Here is a 17,921-nt window from a genome sequence, read left to right as displayed (position 1 = left end):
CTAACATCTGCCAATCCTCCATTTTTTCTTTTTTTTGTGTGCTGAGGAAGACTGGCCCTGGGCTAACATCCGTGCCCATCCTCCTCCACTTTATATGGGACGCCACCACAGCATGGCTCGCCAAGCAGTGCGTCGGTGCGCGCCCAGGATCCAAACCGGCAAACCCCTGGCCACCGCAGCAGAGCGTGTGCACTTAACCGCTTGCGCCACCAGGTCGGCCCCACAGCTGCCATTTTACTTTTTATTTTCTATAGTTCTCATGTCTTTTTCAGTCCAACTTTTTCTTCTTTATTGATTTCTATTAAATTGAATATTCTTTAATGTAGCATTTTAATTTTTTTTTGAAGATTAGCCCTGAGCTAATATCTGTTGCCAATCCTCCTCTTTTTTTTTTGCTGAGGAAGATTGGCCCTGGGCTAACATCCGTGCCCATCTTCCTCTACTTTATCTGTGGGACACCACCACAGCATTGCTTGATAAGTGGTGCGTAGGTCCATGCCAGAGATCCAAACCTGTGAACCCTGGGCCACCAAAGCAGAGTGTGTGAACTTAACCACTACGCCACTGGGCCACCCCGCATTTTACTTTTTTAAATGAATTTTTTCCTAAACAGACAACAGGACACAGTCCCTGGGCCTTAGGCCAGTGAATGGCGTTCCAAGGTCTGGAGAGAAGAGCTGAAGAGGTAGGTGAGCCAAGCCAGGGATCAAGTTTAGAGACAGCCCCAGAGTCAAAGGCACTGCTTTGGAAAAGGTCCTTCACGGCCACAGGAGAATGGACAAACCTAGTGCTGAAAATGAGGAAAGAAACTTAGGGCTTTGTGGCATTTTGGGGTCCGATGGGGTCTGTGCAGTCATGTGGCTTTTTTACCATGTTTTATTATTGTGGTAAAATACACATAACATAAAATTTACCATCTTAACCATTTTCAAGTGTACAGTTCATTGGTATTTACATTCATATTGTTGTGCAACTAGCACCACCTACCATCTCCAGAACTCTTTTCTTCTTCCAAAACTGAAATTCTATACACATTAAACAACTACTCACCATTGCCCTCTCTGTCTCCCCTCCCCCGGGAAACCACCATTCTACTCTCTCTCGATGCATTTGACTTCTCTAGGTATCTCATATGAGTAGTATCATAAAGTATGTGTCTTCAAATGAATGGCTTGCTTCACTTAACATAATGTCCTCAAGCTTTATCCATGTTATAGCATATGTCAGAATTTCCTTCTTTTTTAAGGTTGAATAATATTCCATCATATGTGTGTACTACATTTTGCTCCTCCAGTCATCAGTTCATGTACATTTGGGTTACTTCCATCATTTGCCTACTATGAGCATAGGTTTATAAGTATCTCTTTGAGACTGTGCTTCCAGCTGTTTGGGGTGTATACCCAGAAGAGAAATTGTGGTATTTATGGTTATTCTGTTTTTTATTTTCTGAGTACCCACTGTACCTTCTTCCATATTGGTTGCACCATTTTACATTCCCACCAACAATGCATAAGACTTCCAATTTCTCCACATTCTTGCCAACACTTATTTTCTATTTTGTTTTTTTCTCATATTACTCATTCTAATGTGTGTGAGTATACCTTTATTTTTATAGCAGACATTACTGTTGCCCCCACAAATGCAGGAATTTCTCTGTATTGCACCCACTATTTACATTCATACCTGAGCAACTCCTGAAACAGTGTTAATTTATGATGTATTAGATGATGGAAATAGAAATGATTCATGATGACATCCTTAATCACTGAGGTCACTACCCTCCATAGAGGAGATATACAACACACTCCCAGGTCCTGTTCTCTCAATGTCATTGTGAACTTTCCTTCAAAGCTCTTATTTCTGGTTCATAAACCAAGCATTGTCATTTGTTAACAATGTCTCTCTCTCCACAAACCTAAAAGCACCAGGAATGCAAGAACTTGTTTGTTTCATGCCTCTATATCCAGATCCTAGAGTGCCTGGACTAATTTTGTGCTTAATTACATATGTTTGAGTCTAGAGTCCCTGGTAGAAGAGGGACACTCAATAGTTAACATCAAGACATGGTCCCTCAGCAAGAAAGGCCTGATTTGAATAGTGGTCCTATCTTTGTCCCTTGCTAGATGACATTTTATCTAAACATGTAGGCCTCAGTTGACTCATTAAAAGTGTTAAAATAATCAAAGAGAACAATTTAGTTGATCTAAGCAAATTTTATTTCATGAAGCAGGCAGTCTCCACTCTCAAGAGTCCAGAAAACTGCAAAGCGAAGATCATGACTGCAAGCTTTGGTAGAGAAAGGTATTCACGGAATAAGGAGAGAGGATTTGGCTTCAGTTCATTGGCTGGGGTTGCATATCTGACCTTACTAAGAAGAAGGAAATCATTATAGATTCTGGGCAGTTGAGGACTGGCTGGCCAGATATATGATGTTTGTGGTCAAGCAGAGTATTTACAGGAACAGGAAAGTTATCTAAGTTTTGGTTGGCCTACGTGGCACTCCAGGCAGCAACAGCTCTATCTTGGGCCTCAAAATTTATTTCAACAAAACAGATAATGCAAGTATTACAGTTTACTAAGAAGAAAGTAAATTTATATATTATAAGTAAGTTACTGCATGGAAACACTTAAAACAATGTTAACTACACAGTAAGAAATATTTAAATGTTTAGATAACAAGAAAGAAAGGAAAAACAGCACTGGATAACTAGGAGCTGCCTCCCACTCACCAGTAGGCCAAGCCTTATTCTTTGAAGGGAAAAATGTCATAGACTTCCACCATCAGACAATGATGTTTGGTGACTGTGATGGGTCACAACAGGATCAAGGGACCTCTGTAATCATGTCTCTAAAAATGGTAAAAGAGGGGCCAGCCTGGTGGTGTAGTGGTTAAGTGCAGTTACACTGCTTCGGCAGTGTGGGGTTTGCAGGTTTGGATCCCGGGCGTGGACCTACACACCGCTCATCAATCCATGCTGTGGTGGCATCCTACATACAAAATAGAGCAAGATGGGCACAGATGTTAGCTCAGTGCCAATCTTCCTCACCAAAAAAAAAAAAAAAAAAGGTAAAAGAGAACAGAGTCTAAACCACAAAAATGACCAAACATTCCAAACAATAATGATTACCAATCGCAGAATTACGTTTACCTCCTCACAGCAACCAAGAGAGAGCCACGTCTTGCTTCATCAAATAGCCATTAAATCACCTAATGCCAGTCCAAATTCTCTAAGAAGTCCTTTGGAGCACCCTCTTACTGACACACCCACAGTCATTTATTGTTTGTGGTTATGCTTACTCCTATAAGTCAATACACCACTCTCTATGACCAAGGTATGCCCTGCTGGTCTTGCAAGAGGGCACTGATAGAAACATGATTTAAGTTTTTGGTATTATGAGTGAATGAGAAGTTAGTTTAATGACAAAAATTTAAACTATATAAGAATAAAACAAATTTGCCTGAGAAAAAATTCCTGACCTTGCAAGCACATGCTAACATTTTGTTTTGTTTTTCAATTTTTTTTTTTTTTGGTGAGGAAGATTGGCTCTGAGCTAACATCTGTGCCCACCTTCCTCTATTTTGTATGTGGGACGCCTCCACAGCATGGCTTGGTGAGCAGTACATCAGTCCACGCCTGGGATTCGAACCTGTGAACCCTGGGCCACCAAAGTAGAGCGCATGAACTTAACCACTACGCCACTGGGCTGGCCCCAACACACATGCTAATATTGACTCAGAACATATAATGATTAAATGGAGAACATTACAAAGTCGATCTGAAAATCCATAATTGAAAAGGAATACATTTTTGTGTGTGTGTGAGGAAGATCAGCCCTGAGCTAACATCCGATGCCAATCTTCCTCTTTTTGCTGAGGAAGACTGGCCCTGGGCTAACATCTGTGCCCATCTTCCTCTACTTTATATGGGACGCCACCACAGCATGGCCTGACAAGCGGTGCATCAGTGCGCGCCCGGGATCAGAAGCTGGGCCGCCAGCTGTGGAGTGCACACATTTAATCGCTACGCCATGGGGCCAGCCCCGAAAAGGAATATTTTAATATATGCTCTCAGTAAATAAAAAATAAAGGCAATAACATTTGTTTGTATACAAGTCATTTGCAAACACAGCTAATACGATATTTCTAAGAAACCTCCATATAACTTTTGTTTGATAAAAAATTGCACGTTGTTGTTGTTTACAACAATACAAGAGGTAAGCTTAAGTATTCGTAGGATTTTGAATTTTACCCTAGGTTTTAATTTTGTAATTTATCTTTTTACAGTGTTGAAGCACAAAGATATACATTTTCTCTTCAACTGTGGATGTAAAGATGTGTAGCCTTAATGATCTCAAATCCAACATTTACCTGTTTTCTACTTAAAATTTCCAAAGTTTGGCTAATTCCTGACCAGGGACCATGAGACTATGAAAAATACCTGAAATGCTTATGGTTTATGGAAAACCAAAACCACAATTTTAACCAAGAAGTGAAACCAGGGAGCACATGGGCTGAGTTAATTTGAAAGTGTCTGTGGCTGGGGTCCTGCCTGAGCCAGGGAACGGGGAGAGTGGACACCTGGCCTATCCTAGGAGGGTGGAGCCCGTCCTTGTCTTCTCCTACAGTGAGTGTACAAGTCAACGCCCCATTTTACAATGGAAGAAACCCAGACGCCCAAGGTCCTATTAATCACAAGCAGTAGAAGCAAGATTCAAACTCAGCTGTGACTCGCCATACCCTTTCCCCTATAGCAGGACGGGTCAGAGCTCCCAGATCTGCTTTACATTCACTCTTTAAAATGTTTTAAATTTACATTTTTATCAAAGTAATATATTTATATAGTTTGAGTCAAATAATACCAGAGAACTTTTAACAACAAAAAGTGGTCCCCTATAATACCTCCCTAATTCTAATTCCTGTCCCCCTACAGGCAACTGGTTTCAATTCTTTTAGTCATTGTTTGCAATTTATGTTTATATGCTTTAATAGCATAATAACAATACTATTTCTTGATTTGTAGGTTTAAGTTATTATTCTGTTCCTTTTTGGGGGTGGGAGAACATATTTGGCCAATCTTTTCTTCCTCATTTCTTAAAATGAATGAAGTCATGCATTTTCAGTCTCCAATTTTAAATAAAAAGGAATTTAAGGCCATAAAATTTCCTTTGAGTACAGATTTACTGTAACTCATAGGTTGTAGATGTATTCTTTACTTCACTCTCTCTAGAAAATTTGCTTTTTTAATTTCAATTTTCTTGTTGGTCTGCAAGTAGAAAAATGTTTCATAATTTTCAAATAATTGAGAGATTTTCTCTTATTGATTTCTAGTTTTCTTGCTCTATCATCAACATATGCTGCTTTTGAAATCTCTACTTTTCAGAATTTATTGAAGTTTCCACTGTGGCCAAGTAGAGGACTAATTGTGGTAAACTTTCCATGGACACATGAAAAGGATGTATATTCTTTATTTATGGTGTCAGAAGTTCTAAATGTACCTATTAAATTGAGCTGTTGATTCTATTACTCAGTTCTCTATACATGAGATGATTATTTGCTTGCTTGATCCATCAATTTTTGAAACAAGTATATTTAAGCGTCCAATTATATCTTTTTATTACATTTATCTGTAGGTCAAGGAATTTTTATCTTATGTCCTGCCTGCTATGTTATTTAGCACATAATGGTTTGTAGCTTTTCCACAGACTTTTAAGTTACATCATAACTACTTCATCCTGTTTCGTGCTTTTGGCCATGTACATCACATTGATATTAATCCTGTGACTCCTGATTTCTTTTTGATGCATTTGCCTATATCTCTTTGCCCATTTCTTTACTTGTAACTTTTTTTCACATTGTTGTTCATATGTTTCAAATTAACAACCTCCAGCTAGATATTTTCTCCAATGCAACTAACAATCTGTTTTTGATATCAATTCACATTGGATATTGTAACAAATAATTTTATTCCTTCCATCATATTTTACACTTACCCTTTATTTTGTGCAATGTAGTTCTTTCCTTTTTCTTTCTTTCTTTTGCTTCTTGGTCATATTATAGAATACTGGCTATGGTGTTTCTAACAGCCATAATCAAACCTTGAGTTCACTATTAATACACAAAAATTAAATAGCAACATCCCATCCAATAAGATGTTTTATCTACCCTCTCTTTTGCAGGATGAATGAAACGTTTAAAAACCTTTGTCATCCCATCCTCTGCTCTCCACCCAAGCTCCTGGATTTTGCTGAGATTATTTAACTTTTCAGTCCTGGACTACTTCTAAGTGTGAATCTTCTATTTCAAGAGTTCTCACTTAAAAATTTATTTAAAAAAGTACACTCAGTCATGACATCATCAACCATTTACACTTAACTATATCTATTGCTCACCATTGTGTCATTTTGTCTTGCTCCATCCTGAGATCTAAATTGCCATCTGGATTAAGCACTTCTTGGAGTACAGTCATGCATCGCTTAACAAGGGGGACAGATTCTGAGAAATGCACCGTTAGGCTATTTTATCATTGTGCAAACATCATAGAGTGCACCGACACAAACCTGGATGGAATAGCCTACTACACACCTAGGCTACATGGTATAGCCTTTTGCTCCTAGGCTATAACCCTGCACAGCGTGTCACTGTACCGAATACTGTAGGCAATTATGACACAATGGTGTTTGTGTATCTAAACATAGAAAAGGTACCATAAAACTATGGTATAAAAGATAAAAAATGGTGCACCTGTATAGGGCACTTACCACGAATGGAGCTTGCAGGACTGAAAGTTGCTCTGGGTGAGTCAGTGAGTGAGTGGAGACTGAATGTGAAGGCCTAGGACATTACTGTTTTATAAACACTGTACACTTATGCTACACTAAATTTATAAAAAATACTTTTCTTTCTTTGATAATGAATTAACCTTAGCTTACTATAACTTCACCTTATAAACTTTTAAATGTTTTTTAACTTTTTGACTCTTTTGTAATAACACATAGCTTAAAACACAAACACATACAGCTGTACAAAAATATTTTCTTTATGTCCTTATTCTGTAAGCTTTCTTCTATTTAAAAAAATTTACTTATTTCTTTTACTTCTTAAGCTTTTTTGTTAAAAAGTAAGACATAAACACACACATTAGCCTAGGCCTACTCAGGGTCAGGATCGCCAATATCACTGTCTTCCTCCTCCACATCCTGTCCCACTGGAAGGTCTTCAGGGCAATAACACGCATGGAGCTGTCCTCTCCTATGATAACAATGCCTTCTGGAACACCTCCTGAGGGGCCTGCCTGAGACTCTTCTTGAGGAGCTGTCACTCTTTTCAGAAGTATGTCCACGGTGGTTTGCTTGGTTTCTTTCTTTTTTTCATCATAGATTTGCTTGTAAGCAGATAATGCACCATGAACATTCCTCTTTATTAATGAAAATGTTTGGTGTCGGGGTCCATGTTTTCAAACTTTTTAGGGAGCTTGTTGAGGTCTGCAAAAGCTTCCACTAAACCCTTCATTGTGAATTTTCTTGGGGGGAGGGGTCTTTTTCTTCTCTTGCAGTTTCCTTTTCTCTTGCCTCTTCAGCTATGTGTTCCTGTTCCAGATGCAACAACTCCTCATTAGTCAGTTCCTCAGGAACCACCACTAGGAGCTCCTCAATGTCATCCTCATTCATATCCAGGTTAAAGTTGTTTGCCATCTCAACCTTGTTGATTTTTGCAACCTCTTCATCCTTGGCAAATCCTTTGAAGTCATGGATGAACCTCTTGAGTGTCTTCTTCCAGACGGCATTCACACACTCCTTGGTGACATCACCACAAGCCCAAGCAAGGTTCTTGATGCAGTCATAGATGTCGTAATCTTTCCAGAATTGTGTCAGCGTCTTCCTTGGTTGCAACAATAGCCTGGGCAAAGGTCCTCCTCAGATAGGCCTTAAGAGCTGCTATAACTCCTTGATCTATGGGTTGGATCACAGTGGTGGTGTCTGGAGGGAGAAATACCACTTTGATATTGGGATGACGATCATCAATAAAAAGATGTTCAGGAGCATTATCAACAAGAAGCAAAATCTTGAAAGGTATGTTATTCTCCAAACAGTATTTCTCCACTTCACAGCACAGCAATTCAGGAGGGCATCTTGGAGGAGGAGCTGGGTCATCCACGACTTCTTATTGCTCCTCTAGTGCACTGGCAGTGTGTGCTTACTGATATGCTTGAAGGCCCTGGGGTTCTCACTGGGCCAGATCACAAAGGGTTTTAATTTGTAGCCTGCAACATCGCCCCCAAGCAAGACTGCTATCCTGTCCTTAAAAGCCTTGATACCTGGCATTGACTTGACCTCCTTATGGATGAAAGTCCTTTTAGGCACCCGTTTCCAGAATAGGGAGGTTTTATCCATATTGAATATTTACTCTGACAAGTAATTTTCCTCCACAACTAGCTCATCTAGAGTTTCCAAAAATTCTTCAGCTGCCTTCACCTCAGCACTTGCAGACTCGCCACTCACTTTCACATTATGCAATGAATAACAATTCTTGAATTGTTTAAACCACCCAGAGCTAGCAGTAAATTCAACATCATAGTTGAGTCCAGCCTTTTCTTTCAACATTGCAAACAAACTTTTTGCTTTGGCTTTGATCGTCATGGTGCTGAGAGGGATATGATTCTGTGTCTGGTCTTCAATCCAGGTCATTAGAAGTTTCTCCATGTCTGATATAGGCCCATCTTGAATTTTTGTTAGTTTGTTACCTTCAATGAAGCAGATGGTTTAACAGCTTCCGTCACTTTCTTCTTGTTCTTCAAGATGGTAGCTATGGTGGAATGGGACATGCCAGACAGCAAACAATAACCATCACTGATTTTCCACCTTTGTAGTCCTTAATCACTTTTAATTTTGTTTCCAGGTCAATCACTCAATGTGGCCTCTTACAGGCAACATTAGCAGTGGATTTTTTATGCTTAGGGGCCATGATGAACAAAACAACACATCTTGTAAAACTGAAATTCTACACCCATTAAATAGAAACTACCCATATCCTTCACCTCCAGCTCCCAGCACCCAGCACTCTACATTCTGTTTTTATGCATTGCATTACTCTACAGACCTTATATAAGTGGAATTATGCAGCATTTGTCCTTTTGTGAATGGCTTATTTCACTTAGCATAATGTCTCCAAGGTTCACATATTATAGCACGTGTCATAATTTCCTTCCTTTTTAAAGCTCAATATTCCGTAATATGTATACACCACTTTTTGTTTATCCATTCATCAATCAATAGCTTCCACTTTTTGACTAATGTGAAAAATACTGCTATGAACATGGATGTGCAAATAGCTCTTTGAGACCCTGCTTTCAATTCTTTTCAGTATATAATCAGAAGTGGAACAGCCAGATCATATGGTAAATCTATTTTTAATTTTGTGAGAAACTGATATATGGTTTTCCATAGCAGCTGCACCAATTTACATTTTAACCAATAGCGCACAAGGATTCTAATTTCTCTACGTTCTCACCAACATTTTTTTTGATAGAATTCCTAATGGTTGTGAGGTTATTTCCTTTACTCCTTTAATCATGCTTTCTATCAGTTGTGAATGTATTTTATAATGTCTACTTTGAAGTATTTTTCTGTTAAATCTGATGTCTGTTACTCTCAGAGGCAGTTTCTATTGCCTGGTCTTTTTCATCAGTGTATGAGTCACATGTTCCTGTTTCTTTGTATTTCTCATCATTTTATTTGCAACCGGACATTTTAGGTAATTGTTATGAGTGGTTAATAATGGACTGTCCACTCACTTTTGTGTCTTTCCACAATGCCAGAATTTATTAGGGTAAATTCAAAGGATCCTGTCACAAGTGACTGAGGTCCTGGAACAGCGGTAACAAGCTGGCATCTCTTTATAGAGACTCAATCAAATATCACACATTAAATCATACGAGTATCATAAAGACACATTAATTAACACCAAACACAGCATTCAACATGCAAGGGGTTATGAACCAAAATCCAGAAGGTCCTTGGCATGGTCCAATGAGTTGGAAAGGGAAATTGGTCCAGCTGATGGGGACAGCGAGAGGCATGGGAATTAGCAAGGCAAACAGCAGTGTGTCGTCCTCTCTCTGGGTATGGCTTGCAGGTGATGGTGTTCCTTTGTCTCTTCCTTTTATGCTGCTTCCATATCTGATCCAGGTCTGCAGTCCTACCATCTGCTTATCTCGGTGTGTCTGTGGTTTTTGTGGTTTTTGGTGTTCCACGGGTATTCCTTTAAGGTGTTGTCAGTTATGCCCATAACTCCATTTTCTTGTGCCAAGTCCTTAGCATGAGTTCTTCCATTTTGTATGCTCTGTGCAATAATCTATTACACCTTCTCTGGGTATGTCCCACTCCCCCAGGCCTTGTTCTTGTTATTTGCCTGGTTTTTGTTGGTGACTGCCTGGATTATTTCAGAAGCTTGTTTGTGCCTGACAGTGTTGAGCCTCCGATGTTGCTCTTTCGGAGGTGGAGGTATACAGCTCTGATTGTGTCCACAGTCATCTGGGACAGTGGTATTGGTAGGAATCTCTTCTCTTTCTTGGGCCACACCCAGTTGTTAAAATGGGCTAATTGCTGGCTGATGGCTCTATAGTTTTCAACAAAGTCCTGGGGCAAATTTGCCCTACAAACTAACCCAAACATATTGTGGCTCCTTTATAAGAACACTGCCTGAAGGCAGTGTTTGATATTTGTTCTGACTTTCAGTGGGCTCCTCCCAACAGTCTTACTCCCTGGTTTTCTCCTGCAAATTATCTGGCCTACAGACTAGGCTGTATCTTCATTAAATTCTGCCAATTTTCTTTCAAGTCTATTGCTACTGTCTTGAGAGTGGAGTGGGGGGTTGGCTTGGACTTCTCATGATGTGTAATAACTGAAGTTAATTCTTTGCCAAGAGATTATGAGCTGCTTTACAGCTTGCTTTCCCCTCACCTTCAGGCGTGACCTGTCCGCTAGGGCTCTGGAGCTTGGGTAGGGACAATGGCAAGCTTCTGTCTGAACAATACTCTCTTTCTAGGACCTGAGTACTCAGTGGGGGTGGGGAGGAACAGCAGCCTGATATTCTCTTGGCTTGTGTCTCCTGGGATGTGTTGACCTTGTAGGGGATCAGAATTGGCCACCTCAAAATACGTCTCTTTACCTTGGTTATTTTCTGAAAGACCCTTTGACCTCCCCACCCCACTAACTGCCTAAAAGAATTTAACAGGCCTCTCCCCAGGACAGGCAATCACCATAGTTAACTCTGGGTATCGATACACTGGGAGGGTCCTTGCTAAGCCCATCCTTATCAAAGTTCTGTTTACCAAATATTTACATTTGTAAGGGAAATCTCCCTTTGTAAAAGTATCTCCCTCTCTGTACTGGGAAGAAGAGAGGATGACATCTCTAGAAACTTGTCAATGTGGAAGGCAAGGCCTTAAATCTGCATAGTAACCTTACTCTTGCTTACTGTGCTTTTATTTTTTTCTAGTTCCTTGAAGTGTAAATTTAGGTTGGTAATTTGACATCTTTTTTCTTAACATAGGTGTTTATCACTATAAATTTCCCTTTTAGTACTCCTTATGCTGCATCCCATACATTTTTGTAAGTTGTATTTTCATTTTTGTCTCAATAAATTTTTCAAATTTCCTTTTGATTTTGTCTTTGAACCACTGGTTGTCCAAGTGTATTACTTAATTTCCACATATTTGTGAATTTTCACAATATTTGAGGTAAACAGGGTTTTACTGGTTTTTTTGAATAGGCATTAGACTATATTTAATGTATGCCATAGCTGTAGGTGGCAGGGGCTTCAATATCCTCTAGTGTTCTTGTATTTTTCTCCTCTGGTGTGGTTGGGCATCCCTAGAAACTCAATCTTAACTAAAGTCTGTGTCTTACAGCTGTTTTAACACTTTGTTTTTATACTGGAGCCATTATGTTGGGAGGGTATTTCGGTGGGAAAATGTTCTATTATGTTATGACTAAACCTGTACTATTTTTGTAGAACACAATCCCTGCACTACGAACTTCAGAACAGGTTCTTAGCATTTATTTCTCCCCTTCCACAAGAGAGGAAACCTGTAGGCTGTGGGAGTGGCACAACTGCTTTTTGCCCAATCAGATAAGGCTTTGGCAAATTTTCTTTGAGGGATGGCCTAAGTTACAGAAAATAGAATGCCTTGTGCGTATAATCAAAATTTTTTTTCCCATTTCCTGCAAGAAGCATGAGGCTATTTTTTTTTTTGATCTTCACTATGAGAACCTGTTTGGGCTCCTGCAAAAAAAATTCATTAACTGTGGGAGGAACCCTAAGACGGAACCCCTTAAAAGCTTTTAACTCTCAAGCTAGTTCATACTGTGTCTCCAGCAATTCATCTCTAACAGTTTATGTGTTCCTAGAGGTCATTGGCTCTAGTGGCTTTGCTTTTGGTTAAGTGGTAATTCTCCATATTCACCAGTTTGTTTTGGGGGCACTGGTTTGCCATACAACCTAAAATCTCTCATGGATCTAAGAAGAGGTGTTAATTTTCAGTTTGTTCAGCATTTTTTATTTACTGAAGATGAGGATGACTCCAAGCTCTTCATATACTGGAACAAGAACCATCCACTCACTTCTGTTGCTCTGTATTTTCCATTGGGAGACTATACTGTTTCCAATGATTGATTCTACAACTACTGCCCATGTGGGTAGTTTCAAAGTTTTTCTTTGGTGACCAATGCATCTAGAAACATTATCATAATGATATCTCTGCATTTGGATTTCTTATCCTCATCTTTTCAAAATTCTCTACACTGCACAGCCGTTTCTCACCACAAAGACATTCTCCATTGGTTACTTTCTGTTTTATCATTGCCCTCTTAGGAGCAGGATTAACGCCTTACCTAAAATGGGAGTGAATGTCAAGACTATGTCACCACATGCATCAAGTGAATAGAAAAATGATTATGACCCAAGGGTAATTTCTAAGGAGAGTAGGGCAAGGTACAGGTGGCTTCTACAAAGAATGGCTTGACTCTTTAAGATATGTAGGGTTAGAAGCTGCACGTTTTCAAGGGTTGACCTTCCTACCCACTGATGCACACAAAAAGAGGCATGTGTCAACATGGCCACTTGTTTACCCATTGTGGGCCAGGCAGGGTGAACAGGTATCTAAAGCTGATTAAGGGTCAAATATCAAAACAGGTCAGCATCTTTATTCAAGTTCCCTCCTGAGGTTTGGATGCCTCATCTCCTTTAAATGAATTTGATTATTAATTTAAAAGCCATGTGAAAAGCACAAGCAATATATTATAATTAAGATGACAAAGCCTGAAAAAAACAAATGCATCCAGTCATCTCTGGGTTGCAGATCCAGGAAAATGTGTCAGTATAGTTCCACCCCCTCCCCCCAAAAAAACCCAATTATTTTAGTAATGTTATTATTTACTCTGCTGTCTCATTTGTTGTATTATTGGTGTCACATTGCTAGCATCGCCTACCCATATGCAGCAAACAGCCCTTTTAAGGGAATAGAACTCTCCCTGGCTGATTAATAAATAGTCCAAGGCAAGTGGTCATCAGCTATGATGGCTGCCAGGGAGTTTTCCTTCATGGAAAACATCTCAAACATCAGTTGCCTGCTACATGTTATTTTGAGTGTTTGGGACATTTTTGGGGCTGGCATTAATTATGTATGTGTTAAACATCACGTGTGCCTAGGTCAGTACCAGTGACTCCCACAACAATGAGCACATGAGAGAAAATGGTAGGAAAACAGTGTATCTGTGTTGCATGGGCTGAAGGGGTTTTGAAGGAGAGTGTCAAAAATGAAATGCCGACATGCAAGGTACACAGACTACAGGTGATGTTAGGAGGAAGATCCAGGAGTGGGATATAAAAATGGTGGCCAGGAGGCACTATTACAGTAAACCAAAGTCCTATAGGAGTGACCATTCTGACAGAAAAGTCTAGTATAGAAATACTCTACTTAAAAGGTGCCAGTAACCCTGATGATCAGAACAAAGTAACAGGCCCCAAGCACTGGGGATTGAATGTAACTAATCTCTCGAACAGCAGGAAGACCTATTTATAACAAAGCAAGCTTTAAGACATTAGGACATCCTAAGAGGGTTGTAGACGGGGGTTAAAAGAGAGGTACAAGGTCCACTGAATGCCCTTTCCAAGAGCCTAATGTTGTGTATTCTAGGCTTGAGTTGATAATATCAATAATTCCTAGAGTGTCTTGGGCAGTCCTTGCATATTGGCTTCAGTAGGGTCATGTATGATAGGATGAGGAATTTGTCTATATAAGTATCCTGGTCAGAGCACAGCAAGGAACTAGTGGCGGGGGTAAAGGGCTCTTTAAAGTCCATTTGCTTTCAGCTCTAGGGACACCTTCCTAGGCTTGGAAAGTAGGTCCATCGATTATGTTACCAGTGACGTTTTTTCACGTTAGGTGCACTGGTTGGCCACTATGTTAGCCGTGGCAGAGAGAAGTACTTCGAGTTTTGCCTAGGAAATACCCACAGGTTTGCTGACAGGAGGAAAGTGATTATTCTCACATGCAAGGAGTCAAGGCAGCTGCTGCACAGTATAGCAGAAAAACAAACTCCCACGTCCTTCTTTTTACTGCCCCACTGTAGATGTCATGGTGAATCAGGCAACACGCTCACTAGCACTGGTAACACCATAAGGTGTTTCCTATACAAATTAGACCTTATACAAATATCATCTAGAGAAAAAGGGAATCAGAGAATACTCCCAAGCACAAAAGACTGAATTAGTTTCCTGGTGCACATAACAGTGCTTAAAGAAAAACCCAAACTCTGATACATCTTTGCTGTGAAACTTGTTAAAACCTCAGTGGAAACCTACATCTCTAAGAAAATAGAAATCAAACTGTTGGTGTTAGTTTTGAGGATACTCTTGATTGGAAAGGCAAAGAATCTGGAAAGTGGGCTGGAGCATGGTGTCCTCGAAGCTCCTATTCATCTGTCTCTCTCCCAGTATAGTGGCTCCAAAATCTGACTAACGCCCTTTTGCTTCTGTCTTCCAAATCCCGTGCAAGTGAGGCTACTGGTGAATTCTAACACGGAACCATAAAGGAGGTGGACTGAAAAATCTAGTTCTTAACATTACACTTTTATTGACGTAATGCAATCTAGGTGATACGGCCAGCTCTAGATTTTGCTGCCCTCTCACAGGTCTAACTAATTCAAAGTCTACCAAATATCAGTTGGAAGGAAGGATGAACAGAGGCCAAAATATGAAAATAATTCACATGAAACTATACTTTTTGATGAAATTGCCATATGTACAAATTTATTCTCAATGTTAATAGTATGCAAAACAGAAAAAGGCTCCCACACCCACCACCTCAAAAAAGCTTTCTCAGTAAGAAAGGTACAATATATATAATGGGTTAGGGATATCTAGGCACTTCTACACATGGCGAGTAGGAAAATCCCAACAAAAACCAAAGTATCAATTTTCAATAGCCCCTTAACACAGAACAAATACAACATTATTAAAAAAATTAAGCCTAATTGCATATTAGAAATACACCTCAATTCACCCATGGATCCAACAGGCTGCAAAACGGAAAGAGAAAATATTAACCAATTTAAGGAAAAAGCATTACCTATTAATCTTATGTACTGTTTTTGAAAGACAACTCACAGAACTCTTGCTTCATTTCTAAAAGTAAGTAATTAGTAGAAATCCAGTCCAATGTTGCATTTTAAGAAAGAGGCTTGGTAAACACAATATACTTACAACTTTTAAAACAACTCTTTCATGTTAAAAATTTTCTAGAACATTATATATGGATTAATTATATATGGATTAATTATATAATTATATATATTTATATATATACAATTATATAATATATATAGATAATTAATTATATATGGATTAATTTCCCATGTTTCTTCAATTCTCTTCAGTGGGAGTTTTTGCATATAAGGGTGAAGGCCAATTGAAGTATTCCCCAGGCTGCTTCACATGCAAGAGGTTTTTATCAAGTGGGTACTTTCACGTCTTCGTAAGGACTTGAGATGACAGAAGGCTTTCTCATTCTTCACATTTACATTTTTCTCTTGTGTGCATCCTTACATGTCCTGGAAAATTTCTTCAAGAAATAATGGCTTTCCTGTATTCCTGATATTCATAGGGTTTCTCTTCAGTATGCCTTTTTTCATGTATTTGTAAGAAACCATAATATTTGTAGGCTTTACCACATTGTTTACATTGATAGGATTTCTGCCCATTGTGTAGTCTCAGGTGTATTTTTAAGGCTTGGTGATAAGAGAAGGCTTTCCCACATTCCTTGCATTCATAGGGCTTTTCTCCAGTGTGCAGTCTCAAGTGTATTTTTAAGGTTTGGTGATAGGAGAAGACTTTCCCACATTCCTTGCACTCATAGGGTTTCTCTCCAGTATGAATTCTTCCATGTAATTTTAAGGAAAGGTAATAACTGAAGGCTTTACCACATTGTTTACATTCATAGGGTTTTTCTCCAGTGTGACTCCTTTGATGTATTCGCAATGAACCGAGAGTAATGAATCCTTTCCCACATTCCTGACATTCATGGGTTTTCTCTCCAGTATGGGTTCTTTCATGTGTTCGTAGAGAACTGGAGCAACTGAATGCTTTACTGCATTTTTTACATTTATAGGGTTTCTCTCCAGTGTGAGTTCTTTCATGTGTTCGTAAAGAACTGGAAGAAGTGAATGCTTTATTGCATGTTTTACACTGATAGGGTTTCTCTCCAGTGTGAGTTCTTTTATGTGTTTGCAATGAAGTGGAATAACTAAAGGCTTCGCCACATTCCAGACATTCATAGGGTTTCTTTTCACTGTGAATTCTTTCATGTTTTTGAAGAGAATAGGGACAACTGAATGCTTTACTACACTGTTTACATTTGTAGGGTTTCTCTCCAGTGTGATTTCTTTCATGTGTTTGGAAACCTTGGTGAGAAACAAAACCTTTACCACATTGCTTACATTCATAGGGTTTCTGTCCTGTGTGAGTACTTTCATGTCTTCGAAAAGTCTGATGATACCTAAAGCTTCTTCCACATTGTTTACATTGATAGGGTTTCTCCCCAGTGTGAATTATTTCATGTCTTCGCAATGAAGTGGAACAACTAAAGGCTTTTCCACATTCCTCACACATATAAGGAACATCTCCCTTGTGCATTACCATGTGTCTTCGAAAGCTTTTGAACCACATAAAGGTTTTCCCACATTCCTCGCATTCATAGAATTTTTCTCCAGTGTGAATTCTTTCATGTATGTGAAAGGATGCACGATAACGGAAGGCTTTCCCACATTCCTTACAAGCATAGGGCTTTTCTCCATTGTGATTTCCTCCTTCATGTATTCGGAGACCTTGATGAGAAATGAAAGTTTTACCACACTGCTTACGTTCATAGGTTTTCTCTTCTATGTGAGTCTTTTTATGCCTTTGAAAAGCATGATGATACCTAAAGGCTTTTCCACATTGTTTACATTGTTTGGGTTTCTCCTTGGTGCGAATTCTTTCATGTCTTCTCAAAGAAGTGGAACAACTAAAGGTCTTCTCACATTCCTTATATTGATTGTTTTCCTCTGTATTGTGATTTCTTTTATGTTTTTCAAAAAATTGGACATAACGGAAGACTTTCCCACCTTCCTTACATTTATATGGCTTCTCTCCATATTTCTGATACGCATATGGTTTGTGTCCAGTGTGACATCTGATATGCCTATAAAGGGATGAAAGATGTTTGAAGACTTTTCCACATGCACTGCATTCATGTGGTTTCACTCCAGTAGTCTTCTTGTTCAGACTAAGATTTGGAATAAGTCTGAAGTTTTCTCCACACTGACTACCCTCTTCACCTTCACAGAGTCTCTCTACCATACAATTTCTGTAAAAAATGAGAAGC

General features: G+C 39.2%; 1 protein-coding gene across 4 annotated transcripts in view; it reads right to left on the bottom strand.

The window, feature by feature from the left end:
* Nucleotides 1-15,903: 15,903 nt before the first annotated feature.
* Nucleotides 15,904-17,921, bottom strand: part of LOC131394530 (zinc finger protein 791-like) — a 50,275-nt gene continuing 48,257 nt past the window's right edge. For all 4 annotated transcript variants that reach the window (XM_058525901.1, XM_058525899.1, XM_058525902.1 and 1 more), the window contains exon 4: nt 15,904-17,903. In XM_058525901.1, coding sequence (XP_058381884.1) covers nt 16,124-17,903 — 1,780 coding nt within the window. In that variant the 3' untranslated portion in view covers nt 15,904-16,123. The remainder of the gene's footprint in view (nt 17,904-17,921) is intronic.

Source organism: Diceros bicornis, chromosome 30 (assembly GCF_020826845.1).
Source record: "Diceros bicornis minor isolate mBicDic1 chromosome 30, mDicBic1.mat.cur, whole genome shotgun sequence".
Lineage (NCBI taxonomy): Eukaryota > Metazoa > Chordata > Mammalia > Perissodactyla > Rhinocerotidae > Diceros > Diceros bicornis.
The sequence above is the reverse complement of the archived record's forward strand: the minus strand, read 5'-3'. Positions and strand labels throughout refer to the sequence as shown.